Genomic DNA, 14,123 nt, shown 5'->3' on the forward strand with positions numbered 1-14,123 from the left:
TAGTAGTAGTAGAAGAAGTCATAGTCATAGTATTAGTAGTAGTAGTGGTAGGTTGAAAAACTTTAAACACACAAAAGGACAAAATGAGTCATTGTATAAACTGTATTAACTTTATTTTAAAGGTGATCAGAACGCAACCTGTCAAACATATAGATATACATTACAAGGCGTTTGCTGCTTCCAGATGAAACGATCTGACAGCTCCATCTCCAGCTTAACATCAGCTCGAGTGATTTTCCTGAAAAAACAACCACATGTTCCACGAGGCATGGGGCATCTCGTGTTTTTACTGTATTTCACCTCCAGAGTAATTCATCAAGCTGACGTTCAACGTTCAGGTTTCAGAGGAAACTACTTACTGCCGGATATAATCATTTAGTGGGGGGGGGGGTTTCCCCCTCTCACCATCTCAAAAACAACACGGGCCTGTTAGTGGATGAACCCCGAGGTCACACACACACACCTCTTAAATAACTGCATGAAATCATGAAGGCAACGATTCTATAAGTCTCTCTCTCTCTCTCTCTCTCTCTCTCTCAGTGATGATATCAGAAAAACAAAAAAATAACAGAAAAAAATCCCAGAGGAACGTCGTTTGATGGATAGTGAGGCAAACCTACACTGACACCTCATGATGTGTTTCAAATTAAACTCGGTATGAGTGAGGACTTCCTGAACTACATTCTGAGGGTTCGGACCAAAACCACATTAACGCGGTGCAGCGGGGCGTCCTCATGTTGGAATCCGATCGCCCCACTACCCCCCCATCTCACGGAGCGCAAAAAGTAAAGGTTGTTCTTTCCTGAGAGAAGCGTTCCTTCACAGCGGTCAGGGTTGTTCTTTACACAAATAATATTGAAAGTCTTGTGCTTCATGTGGTTTTGGATATTTGACAAGTGTTTTTGAGGGAATTTCCTCTCCTCTCTACAGCCACAGCATTGAAATTGTACTGCGTCATTTTCACAACAAAAAAGAGGTTGAAAGTGAATCATTTTGAAGGCCGACTCTCCTGTCAGCGAAACCCACTGCATCGCAGTAACACATGTCTTTCTCTTTTTAAATTAAATCCAAAGTTATTGACAATAAAAAAGGCAAACATTCGGGGTTAACGATGTGTCTGCTAACTCTTCATCGGCATCCGATGTGGAGCGTTTCTGCCGGGAGGTTAGCATCCTGACTTTATTTCTCCGAATATTGCTGTGTTTTCTCCTACAGTGGTCCTGATAAGATGTCATTCTTTTAGGATTTTTTTAAAGCTTGAATAGAAATAAAAACCCATTGCCTTGACATTGACTCTGCTTATTTGCTACTTGCGATCACAACAGCTGCAGTTCGGAAAAACTTCCGATGGATTCGCTTTGTGAAGAAAAAAAGTTTTTCAAATGACAGTTAAAGGCCGACCAAGTAATTCAGTTGCAGTTTGAGATTGTGGAGGGAAATAATATTTGTGCTTGTTACGTGCCAAGCGAAAAGTTAGAGGGCTGGTTGTGTGTGTGTGTGTGTGTGTGTGTGTGTGTGTGTGTGTGTGTGTTACTGCCTCTCTCCCCTCCTTTCCGGTTTCTTCCCAGGTGCTAACGACCTGATTGGGATCCACCTGTTGAGCTGGCCAATCAGAGGTGGCCTGTCCCATTTTTTAAAAAAAGCGGCCCATCATCAGGATCCTGTCTCACTCTCTGCCAGTCTTCGTTGTGCTCCCGGGCTGTGAGACCGGTGTGTTGTGTGTGAATGGTTGTTTGTGTGGAGGTTTGGTAAGTTTGGGAAACCTTTTACATGTTGCATCACGTCGGCGGTTTCTTCTGGTTAGACACACTCGGGTTATCGGTTGGTGCCACACGTGTATTTATTTCTAAAAAATGTTTTCTTAGAGAAGTGAGTTCAGTCTTTGTTTTGTGATTTGGTTCTTTGTATAGGAGTTAGTTGGGCCTCCAGCATAGATTCCTGCCATCGTGTCTGCCCGGCCACTGATCGCTCCGAAGTCCCCTACTTTCCATAAAGTGTAGTTCTTTAGAGAGATGCACTTGCCAAAAGTTGTGCAACTCCCACATTCATTGAATGGTTTGCATTTCTGATCTATTGCCTGGTAGTTGTTACAAGTCTGATCGGGGATGCCATGTTTGTGGGCATACTCCCACACGCCTTCATTTCAATGCTTTTGTTGCACATCTGTTAAAAATAAAACTTAAATTTAATTCACTCTGACTCCTGCATATTTTGGTTGTGTTGCTCTCCTTTATATTCTTGTGGATGTAACGACACTAATTAGCTGCATATTTGTTTTCTTGCTCAGTGTTTAGGTGAGGTAATATGAAGCTAATCTCAGGGGGGATTAACAGTTAATCTAGTTCTGTCCAAAAGGTGTCGGCACAGATTAAACAAGCAGCGACATGTAATTTAGTGATCTCCGGAGGTTTTGCTGCCTCGTAGCGAGCCAGGATTCCGTCTCCCTCCACACGCCGAGCTGAGAAGATAACAGACTGCTGGCTGTAGCTTTTGGTTTTGACCGACAGGATATTAACTTTACAAAAAACAACTTTAACTTCGTTATTTACACTGTTACACCCCCCTCCCCCTTCCTGTGTCTTCCAGACACCGTATGAAGTCCCCCACACCACATTCCTCTGCTGATAAGGACGTATAGCTTCCTCTTCTTCCTGCGCTCCATAAAAACAGCTTCAAAGGACAGACTGGAGCAATTTAGTCATCGTTAGAGAACAAAACCGAGATAAATAAATTGGCACAATTCTTTGATTAATTTTAATGTCTTAAATTTATTCCACTTTTGCACATTTATAATACATAAAAGAAAACTGTACATGTGTTTGAAACTGTGAGCTGATATTTATAAAAAAGGAGCGAAAGGAGGGGACGAATCAAGGCAACAAATGTTTACAGTTCATTTGTTTGGCAGCCCGGCGGTCCAACATGTGTGACGCTCCTCAGTCCATCGGCTGCTCCTGCCTCTCTTTGAACTCGTTCACTCTCGCCTGGAACACAATAAGAGAAAATAATGTCAGAACCAGAGTTTAGACAGAGAGCAGCTTTCCCTTCACCAAACAGGTTTTTAGGAGATTAAAAGGTTATGCATCTTGCTCGCCCCCTCCCCCTCCCCTCCCCCGTGGAAAGGTCCGGGGGTCAGTTAGAGGATTATCAATGAACTGGAAACATTGTTTTGGGTGGACTGTAATCAGCTGGCAGCCTCCGGTTCTGAAGAGCCTTTAAACCTGCAGTCTCTCTGCTGGCCACCAGGGGGCGACTCCTCTCTGGTTGTATAGAAGTCTATGAGAAAATGGTCCTACTTCTCTCTGCTGGCCACCAGGGGGCGACTCCTCTCTGGTTGTATAGAAGTCTATGAGAAAATGGTCCTACTTCTCTCTTGATGTATTATCTCAGTAAACATTGTAAACATGAGTTTATGGTCTCAATCTCTAGTTTCAAGTCTTCTTCAATCCAGCATGATGTTCATTTAGTACATTATGGTCCATTTAGAGTCCACCAGACCAGAAAGCAGGGGATGCTTTAGGGGGCGGGGCTTAGCTGCTGAGGTCGCTACCAATGCTAGTTAGCTGCTAAGATGACTTTAACACTTAGCTGTAAATCTAACTTTGTTAGCTTCACACCAGAATCCACATGGATCCAGATCCAGTAAGGGTGCTGGTCAGGGTCTTTCAGTCTCTCTCTCTTACCTGGAATGTGTTGAGAACGTGTTGACAAACATCAGTGAGCTCATTCAGGCCTCGACGCAGCGGCTCGGTGGCTGGAATTCCCCCTGAAACAGACAGCAGATACTGAATCCGGGAGGGAAACTGCCCCCGCTGGGAGCAACAACAGAATACTTTGTGGGTCGGCCACCTCGACGGTGTTCCCGCCAGAGAAACCAAGAAACCGAGCCAGAACCCGTCGCTGTTCGAGGGCCGCCGGTTTCTCCAAATTTGCAACATGCGAGCTAAAATTACAGCATGTGATCATTTATCTCTCTCAGAAACATGAATAAACATGTTTGATCAACGTCACATGGCATGATTGGAAAGTGAATACTTTTTGCTTTACAGCAAGTTGATTTAAGAAATTGTCTTTGTGCTCCAGTGTGTAGTTGTGGTCCTCCAATTGGCTGGCCTCCTTCCTCCACCCGCCCATTTTCATAGAAACACATCCAGTTTATACAAAATAAAGTGTCTGTTCTCTAAATAGTGACAGTGCGGTGGGAACCGGGGGTTTTTCCTGCCGCCCGAGAGGTAATCGTGTACCGCTGTGCCGTTCAGCCGAGAAGGAAAGATCATCCCGACAGCCTGAGACTCGCCTCAACGAGACAAACAAGTTGTTTTCTCCGTCTGGCCGAGTTCTTTCATGTGATGGTTCGCGACTGCTGTTCTCTGTAGGCACTTTGTGCAAAGTGGATGATGGATGCTAGGGCGTTTTCTATTTTTAATGCAACAAGGCAATTGGTCGTGTGTGTGTGTGTGTGTGTGTGTGTTTTTAACTCGACCACTGTCCTTTCTTGTCGGGCTGAGTGGACAAAGTGGATACAGCAGACTCCAATTAATGTGTTTACTCTGCAACGAAGCCAAAGAAAAATATTCCTTTTGGAAACTCGCATTTCCCGCTCTCTTTTCCGTCTCTCGCCGTCCTGCAGATGAACGAACACACGAACTGTAAGAGGGAAGAAAACGAAGCGAACAGGGATTTAAAGGGACTCACCTCGAGTCTGAATGCGGAAGTTGATCTTGCTCTCGGATGGATGGGTGATGGTGTAGCCGCAGAAATCCACGTCCACGCTGGAAACGAGAGCGACATTTGAGATTATCATCAGTGCTTTTGGCTGGAAACTGGGCGGAGGTGCGGTCGGTGTTATCATAGTCTCTCCGAGAACAAAAAAAAACAACAGTGGAAGCACAAACGCACAGAGAAGGGGCTCTTTGTTACGGCATCATCGCTGACAAATTGACCGAAAGGCCTCGATATGTTCAACTCATAAATGAATCATCAGCTGTGTTCTTTCCTCTTTTGTGAACTTGCCCAGAGTAGAGGGGTCAAAGGTCAAATATGTGACGAGAAGCCGAGTGTAAAACAGGAGTTTGTTTGAAACAAAACAACGTACGTCTTCATGATCATATATCTGAGGGAATTTCCCAGCGTGTGGTCTTCGTCATGCAGCACGAAGGTAACACAACCTTCATCAGCTCCATCAGCCTGGACCTGGATATTTAAAAAATACATAAAAAACACGCAAAAATCACTCATTAAACACGAGACATCCAACTGTAAACAGAAACTATCGCTCCTTCGAGATTATAGTGTTGCCAATACTTCACATCTCACAAATGCACACTGATAAACATATTGAGCAGCAACACTGAGGGAACACTCGGGTCTGTCTCAACACCGCCCCCTAGTGGAGAAACGCCACAGTCATAGTCATGGACTGGGACGCGAATGTAAACTGGGTATTAAGTGATTTACATTCAGGTAGCCTCTGCTGGGCTTTGCATAAGGGCGTGATATCAATCCAAGAGTGAGATCGCGTTAAAGAGAGCAGCTTTTTAAATGCACTCTGGGCTCCGGGATGGTTTTTCTTCCCTACTTAGCTTCTGTGGCTACACACGTGAGGCGATCAGCATGCTGCCGGAAGCTCCTTTAGTTGAATGTTTCCTCACGAAGAGAGATCAGCGGCAGCGGGTGAATGTGGCTGCGTACAATGTCAAAACATAGATAAATCAATAAATCATGAGGTATTTTAGCTCCTTACCATCTCCAGCACCTGGGTCTTCTCGCCTTCCACGGCCATGATTCACAAACTGTTACTGTGCGAAATTCAGCCCTCACTTCTGTCTGACAGGTGGCTCGGAAATCGCATATACTGTATATACATAAATAGACACTGACACACACAATATACATATAATTAAATCACTGCTGTGTATATATAGGTGTGTGTGTGTGTGTGTGTGTGTGTGTGTGTGTGTGTGTGTGTGTGTGTGTGTGTGTGTATGAATGTGTAAATACTGATATTGTACTTTGATTGTATTTACTACTTTATTGTTTTGTTATATTTTTAAAAATGTTGTATTGCTTTATATATTGCTATATTGCTATATTGTATTGCTGTATTATATATTGCTGTATTGCATTATATGTTATTGTACATTTGGACAACAGCTGGCACAAGTTATTAATAAAGTTCCACCTTATCTCATCTTAGTTTTGGTCAAGTTGCCTGTAAGACCTCGACGGGGGCACAACACAAAACAAAACAACCCGTCGCCATAATGTGACGTAGGTATGAAAACATGTGACGACACACGTCGTTTTTTTTTTTAAATGTAGTTCTTAAAAACGAAACGGTTCTATCGAATACGCGGCATGAGGAGCGCAGTAGGAACTACATTAACCGTCGAGCTGAGAGTGAATTCGTGTTCCGGTCTGGAGGTGTCCGCGAGCTATTTCGCAAAGCAGAAGTCACTCGAAAGGGATTAGCTAGCTTGCTAGCGGATGGGGTCTCTTTAGATGTTGGGATTCGCGTACACTTTGACCAGCGTCGAAACATCGAGGTACTTGGCTCATTGTTATATATCGCTGTTAAGTAATACTCGTTGCTCGAAATGATTAATGTATAGCGATTAAAAAAAATAGCTACCTAGCAAACGCCGCTATGTACTTTGTCAACAACATTGTTAGCTAGCTAGCTAGCACGGAGCTGACTTTCGTTTTCATTTCTCGTGACAACTGGATGTTGTGTTATCGTAAGTGGGCTAATGTTAGTTACGCGTATTCACACGCATTATTTCCTTTGCTTTCTTTCGATATATCACCCGTAAACGTTACCCTTAAACGTCATCATCTGTTAAGCAACTCCCCCCTCCCTCTCTCGACTTGTCACTAACATGTCATTTTTCTTGTTCTGTTGTTGCAGCGAGGAATTGAGCTGAAGGAGCAAAAAAAAAAAAGAAAAAAAAAAAACCCAACTGTTGCCATGGCAATCCTGTTTGCTGTGGTGGGTCGTGGGACCACCATCCTTGCAAAGCACGCGTGGTGTGGTGGCAACTTCCTGGAGGTGACCGAACAGATTTTAGCCAAAATCCCGTCAGAGAATAACAAGTTGACGTACAGCCACGGCAGGTTCGGCTCTTACACGCTTCCTCACACACCTGTAACACAACACACAGTCTCTTAAAGGGACGTTTACACACACAAACAAGGAGAAGGGGTCGAGCTAATGTGGCTCTTTCAGGGCCGATAACCACTATTACTCATCTAGGTAACCGATATTTGTCTAAATAAAGAAGCTCTCTTTAATACAAAACTTTGTTGAAATTCCTTAAAGCATATGCAGAGTTTTGTACAGGTATCCTTGAAAACACTTGCATTTTAGTGTGCTGTTTTCAAGGTTTGAAAAGTGCTTGGATTTAGAATAAAGTGCTTGAAATGTCTGTTCTATGTGATGACATGAAGATCTCCATATTTGAGGGACTGAAAACAGCATTTTCTGACATTTCTTTATGAAAAATGACTTTTGATGATGAAAATAGTTGGTGATTATATTTCTGTGGATCTGTTAGTGGAATTAGTTTTCCTTTCATTTGTGGTCCTTCTGTAAAAAGCTGTCTCCAAACATCATAACATCTCATTTAATGTGATGAACAAGTGCACTAAGTTCATATGGTAATAGAAAGTGCACCATGGGTAAAAGAAACAACCAAAAAGGCAAACCTACACAGTGCTGTGTGAAATGCCTCTCCGCTGATGGACCAGCTAAGAAGGCAAACCTTTCCCCCCGTAGCTCCCGGTGGTTTCCTCGGGCAAAAGTAAACCTCACAATGCAAATTAAAAAACAGGCTCTACTCGTCACCAGGTATAGCAAGAAAATGGATACGTGTTTCGACATCTGAGGAAAGTATTTGAGTGATTCAGTTCAGTCAGATTTTTCATGTAAATTATGATATGCCACATAGGAAAAAGCTTGCAGGTGCAGGAAACCACAACCTGAAACAATAAAGTGGTATCACATGCCACAAAGACACACAAAAAAAGAGTTACAGCCCGTTTACTACAGTTTATCTGTGGTTAATGTTTCCTTAGACATGTGACGGTATGTGTACTGTATACTAAAATGTGTACTTTCAACTGTATTAATGTGATTTTCTTTTCTTTTCTTTTTTTTTTAGCTATCTCTTTCATTACATCTGCCATGACAGAATCATATACCTGTGTATCACTGATGATGTAAGTACAGAATCGCCTCAGATGTCTGTGTGTGTAGGTTTGAAGGTGAATGTTAGATATTCAAGGTGTGTGTGAGTTGTTGGATATAAAGAATGGTTCAGAAGTAGAGTTCAGTAACCCAGCAGCCACTTTGAGAAGCGAAAATACAGATATTGCGTTTTATTAAGTAATATACTGAGCCCTTAACAACAGGAAGCAGAACAATACGCTGGTAACATAGAAAGGCTTTTGTTGTTTCACTGGAACTTTTTAATGGGAACTTAAAATAATAACAAATAAAATGTAAGATGTTTTACTTTGTTTTTGTACTGAAGGACTTCGAGAGGTCGCGTGCGTTCAGCTTCCTCAGCGAAGTCAAGAAGCGCTTCCAGACAACGTACGGGTCGCGAGCGCAAACAGCCCTGCCTTACGCCATGAACAGCGAGTTCTCCTCGACGCTGGCAGCTCAGATGGTGAGTGTGGGAAAAGAGTGCCTTTTTTACTTCTGGTTACTAATGGTGAAAGTAACGCTTGGTTCTCCTTTCCCTTTTCTTCATTTCCCCTCTACCTCTCTGTGTGTAGAAGCACCACTCTGACCCACGGGGATCAGATCGCGTCACTGAGACTCAGATGCAAGTGGATGACCTGAAGGGCATCATGGTCCGCAACATAGGTGAGCGTCTCGTGAGTTTCCTGATGGCGCGGTGACGTTTCTTTTGCGGCTGTTGCACGGGACTCGTATTACTTGAGGACCTCATGTGATTTAGAGATTATCCCCCCGACCTGTGTTTCATGCGGGGGATTTGCCCCGGATTAGTGAAGTCTGTATTTTACTTGAAGTTACCGACATTCCCCTGTGATATGATTGAACATATCAAGGCCTGCCCAGGCCTTTTGATGGATTATGATCTTGCTATGTTTGTGTGTGGCTCTCCATGTTGTGTAGCGAGATAGGGCCTCCAGAATTTGAATTTAAGAACCTCTTAAAAAACATTAAGAGGGAGTAAAAGGGCACAGAGGGAAAGAAACAGTGAATTACTGAGAGGCTGATTAGCACGGGACTAGTATTATCAGATGACTACTGTGTTTGCCAAAATATGGGAGGATATTTGTGCTGGATTTCTTAATTTACAAATTACAGCCATGGCTAATTAGCAGTGGGTTAACATCACAGACGTCCTCAGCAATTAATACAAATGGCTAGAGATCCCAAGGTAATACTGGTCTCTTGACAATAAGGCTCATAAGATCATAAATATAAGCCTCATTGGCAAATAACATGTCCGTTTAATTGAATCAGAGAAGCTTTATGTGGGTGGCGTTTCTTCATTTGTAAATGAATGTGGTGCATTGTAGTTGCATCAGTGGCCTCTTCATTGTGCTTGTGCCGCTGGTACTTGTTGGCCTTCATGCCCAAACCAAATGTTCCGCTCTCAAAAAATTTGCAATAAAATTCAGATGAAAGCTCAAATGTCAGATTTCACCAGCCATTTATTATATGAATCTCATTACACTGGATCTTTTGTCACTCCCGAGTTAACCCTTGTGCTGTTTGTGTCTTTTTATAGACTTGGTCGCACAGAGAGGAGAGAAGCTGGAGTTGCTGATCGACAAGACAGAAAATCTGGTTGATTCAGTGAGTTTAAAATCCACTGCTGTTTACTCTAATTGTTTTCTGGTGCTTGATATTTGGCAGCATACAAGTTTATCTCGTGACGGAAATCTAGTGAGCCACTTATCCGCTAATGTTGTCACTGTTGTTGCTTTCTCTCTCTCCCGACTCCATTTAGTCGGTCACATTCAAAACCACAAGTCGTAACCTGGCGCGAGCCATGTGTATGAAGAACCTCAAGCTGACTGTGGTCATTGTGCTGGTGTGCCTGGTGAGTAAGGATAGAAACGCTGAGCGGTGAGGTGTATTATTACTTATAATAATATATTTTTTTTTTCCTTTTACATGAAAAATCCACCGAATTACTTGATTTATATCTATGATGAGGCTCGGCAATACCTTAAAACTTGTCAAACTTAAAGTCACATTATGTAGGATATATATAGGTGATTTCATATCTCAATACTAATATTATATCGGTATGTAGCATGTTTTCAATTAAATAGTCTTAACAATACTTGACAAAAAAATAGTCTGCAGCCACCGTGTCTCACAGAAAGTACAGACATTTGCTTGAAACTGTAGGGAGTAAAAGTAAAAAGCAAATACCTGAAAATTCTACTTTGTACAGTAACAAAGTGTTGGTACTGCTTGATTAATTAGGGGTGCAGTGAGTGAACTTTTTTCTTTTTCTGTCCTCTTTTCAGGTGGTCCTTTACATCATCGTGTCTGCTGCCTGTGGAGGCCTCAGCTGGCCCACTTGTGTCAAATGAGAAGGAGATCAAGGGAAAAAGGAAGAGGAGGTGGCCTGTTTAACTCTGCCAGTGGACACAAAAGGAAACTTTCCTCTACTCCTCTTAGCTTCCAACATCGCCGAAGACACATGCTGCTCCTCCTGCTGCCGCCTCCTTCCTCGTCCCCTCTTTGATAGTGTGCACATTCGACTTGCCTTCTGGACAGGGAGTCCCACCTCATACCCACACCAATGGACAGCAGCCACGTGGCCTAAAACTGATGTGGAACAATACTTTTTTGTCTTTCGCTAGTCTGGTACATTCACCCTGTCTCGTGCACTTAGTGGCCTGGTGTATCAGTTTGTGATACTGCCCTACACCTGTCTATGTGTTTGGTCCATTCAGACTGATACCGGAATGAGTCACAAAAGGTGGCAGAGAGAGCTTTGTTGTTGTCCCGCTTTTCCTTTTTGAAAGTTTAAGAGAGGCACATGGGACCTGCCCGTATAAGTAGCATGTTGCAGATCCATCAAAAAACAAAACAATGCAGTAAACTGTATGTCTCAAGTACGACGGACCACAATGGGGGCTCGCGACATTAAAATACCAGATATGATCATATGAATAAATATGGTAAATTTGATCAATACCACTGACTCAGAAAATGTAATGGTTCTGTTAAATTGAGCCTCCTCTCTCTCTTTCCCACCTTTTTTTAAAGGAAGCATCCTTTCACTTTTTTTTTAAACCTCTGCTAGGATGTTCAGATGCCCAAATGTTCTTTCTGTTAACACAATGCACTTTTTACATTGTACATAGAGTTGCTTCCTGGCATATATGGTTTATAATCATGTAATTATTTAATTATTGTACATCCAGATTTGAAATAATAAAATCTGATCAAGTGATTGATCTCTTCATTTGGAAAAACAATAATATAATTATGTTGCGGGATTAAAGTGAGCTGAACTCGGGTACGACCTGTCTGTAGTTGTGAACGGCATGACAGTTATTTGTTGCGCATGGGCAGGAAAAAAAAAAACAGGTGAAAACAGTTTATTTATTGGGATGACGTCAGAGGCGCGTTCCCGTCACCGCCGCGCTCGCTCTTGTAACAGGTAACGTAACGAGCCATCAAACCGACATTTTTCTTATATAACTACGTACATTTTTATAGATTTAATTAACTGTACGTCAAACTTGGCCAGCGGTAAGGCAGTTTATGTTTCTTCCACACTATATTTACCTACTTTTAGTTGTGTAAGTTAGCTAAGAGTTAGCTAAAAGTTTGAAAGTTACGGAGATCAATGGTAGCGCTAGCTAATATTAAGCTAGCTAATTGGAGGTGTCGGCTAATGCGCCATTTTTATATATTTTTGAAATTGAAATTAATGATTAAAGCTAATGTAACGTTAGCTAATAGGAGTCCGTTATGTTTGTAACGGTAACCAACTATTATATTTTCAAGTATTTTTTAAACAAAATTTACCCAAAATATTTCTCAGTGTCTCGGACGTGTTTGTGTACGTCTACTACAGTTTTTTTAAACCATTTACCGGCTTGAAAAGAGTATTTTTCCTTGCTATTTGTAGATGCATACTATGTTTACTCCTGATCTAATTATAGACTTAACGGACTTGAGGAGGGCTCACACGGATAATCTTTCAATCAGGGTGCCTGGTGGGTGGGTGGGGGGTTGTATTGATCAGAAAACTGTTCCCAATGTGACATTCTTTGACTAGTGGCCTAGTGTGTTTTAAAAACGTAATTTGAACATGCTTGTGTTAATTAGACTAAATGAATGAGGAACCATGATATAATTGAAGCAGACCTGTTTTTCACTAGATGGCATAGTCTTGAAATCCTTTTTTTTTTTTTGCTCTAGCAGACTGGCTAATGTTCTGACTGTTGGAAGACAGTGCCATGCCATTCTTCTAACCAGGCTGGTTGGTGTTGCTCTGTTCCCTGCTTCACAGAGGACAGTGTTGTCCTTGTGGTTGGCTGGCTGGAATCCCCCCCCAGCTTGACCCGCTGCCCTGCAGTGGCGTGGTCCAGCTCTGCCCCTTGGTTTTCAAATGGCTGTCTCTGCTACTCATAACTGCTCACTCTATGATACTGATATGTCCAGTCAGCCATGCAAAGGCAAGGAAAGTCCATTTGAGTCCTTCTCCACGCCGCCTCGGGCTTTAGGAATAGAAAAGGCATTGTTCAGTTGATCTTGCTCTCGCTTTTAAAACGCAATTTGAAGGCGAGTTCAGTTCTCTCGGACAAACGGAGGTATTTTGTGAGGCCTCCATATCAAACTGCAAAGTTGATAATTAATCTGAGACTGTTACAAAATAACCCGGCTTTATTGTTTGACAAGGCAGAATGGACTCTCAGGGTCCAGTAGACCACAACGCTCGTTGGCAGTGTGTCGAGGGGGGTGGACTTTCTTTCTTTATTCTGCTGAAATTTTTTTTTTTTAAATGGACATCACTTCTGCATTGTTGATAACAGTATTCAAGACGCATGTCAAAATGCTTAGACACATGAATAACTAGACCCACAAAATAAAAGATTTTACAGGACATAAGACTAATTCTCAAAACTCCTAGGAGATTATAAACCTACTCCATACCATGATTTACATCTTGTCTCTCTAGTTAAGATTAGGCTGACGTTCCCAGGGTCAGGGGCCTTGTTTAGATTAAGCAGAAATAGCATAGGTCATAGGTGTCTTAGACTCTGGTGTCACACCGCTGCTGCAGTGTCAGGATCAGGTGTCGAGCTGTTTGTGTACGACATGGGACTGTGTCATCAGACAGTGACATTATCAGTGGAGTACTTTGGAAGTTGTATCGGCTTGAACCAACGTCGTAATGTCTCTTACCATCTCGGCGTATTAGTGAGTTTCTGGGGAGCTGTCACAGGGCAACATTCCACTCAGAAACCAAGGCGTCCTGTCATTCTGCTCCCCTTTTCACTTAGCCCTTGCTAAAAAGCAGCCTGATCCATTCCCTAATAAAGAGGGCCTGCTGCTTAGCAACAGTGAATGCCAACTCTGCCTTGCAGGCCATGGCCACTCCCCCCAGCACTGGGCTCGGCATGGATAAGGTAACATGCTTTCTTCCTCCCTTGCTCCCTCTGTAAACTTGGGAGTGGACCTACTATACACTGAGCACAGGCCTGAGCTGGACCTTGACATGCCTGCGCTGGGGAGCAGCGTGCAGCCAAGCCACTGATGCGTCTTGGCACAGGGGCTTGTTGGAGAGATTGCTGATCCACTGCTGCAGTAGGCCTGCTGGACCAGTCACGTTACCTCAGGGAGGGGGAACAGAATCTGATGCCTGCACTGGGGACACCCTCATTCAGGCTGCGTGGTTACTGATGCACGATTGACTCTGAACACGAGGAGGGAGGAGTGGTGGGACGGGGGCTGTCGGTGTATAGCCGAAGCACACTCGCACACCACTGCCTGCCCTGTTGGCTGGATTTAGCGCTTTGCAAGGAAAGCAGTAATGGGATTGTCTCTTGAGAGAGTAAAATGAGCTGGATAAACCTGCAAAAACTGAGTGATCTGGCAACATACTGCAGGCAAC

The 14,123-nt window shown here is 43.1% G+C and overlaps 2 protein-coding genes across 2 annotated transcripts; one reads left to right on the top strand and one right to left on the bottom strand.

The window, feature by feature from the left end:
- Positions 1-2,740: 2,740 nt before the first annotated feature.
- On the bottom strand, positions 2,741-5,826 carry polr1d (RNA polymerase I and III subunit D). The gene is made up of 5 exons (XM_084010237.1): positions 5,744-5,826; positions 5,096-5,193; positions 4,696-4,772; positions 3,684-3,766; positions 2,741-2,984 (listed from the first exon to the last, which is right to left on the bottom strand). Exons 1-5 carry the CDS (start codon positions 5,780-5,782, stop codon positions 2,937-2,939), a joined length of 345 nt encoding a protein of 114 aa, XP_083866363.1. The 5' UTR covers positions 5,783-5,826; the 3' UTR covers positions 2,741-2,936.
- A 564-nt stretch (positions 5,827-6,390) lies between these two features.
- On the top strand, positions 6,391-11,450 carry sybl1 (synaptobrevin-like 1). Its single transcript, XM_084009512.1, has 8 exons — positions 6,391-6,545; positions 6,908-7,113; positions 8,160-8,217; positions 8,532-8,669; positions 8,779-8,869; positions 9,765-9,832; positions 9,987-10,079; positions 10,516-11,450. Exons 2-8 carry the CDS (start codon positions 6,968-6,970, stop codon positions 10,579-10,581), a joined length of 660 nt encoding a protein of 219 aa, XP_083865638.1. The 5' UTR covers positions 6,391-6,545; positions 6,908-6,967; the 3' UTR covers positions 10,582-11,450.
- Positions 11,451-14,123: the final 2,673 nt, after the last annotated feature.

This window comes from Eutrigla gurnardus, assembly GCF_963514095.1.
Source record: "Eutrigla gurnardus genome assembly, chromosome: 5".
Lineage (NCBI taxonomy): Eukaryota > Metazoa > Chordata > Actinopteri > Perciformes > Triglidae > Eutrigla > Eutrigla gurnardus.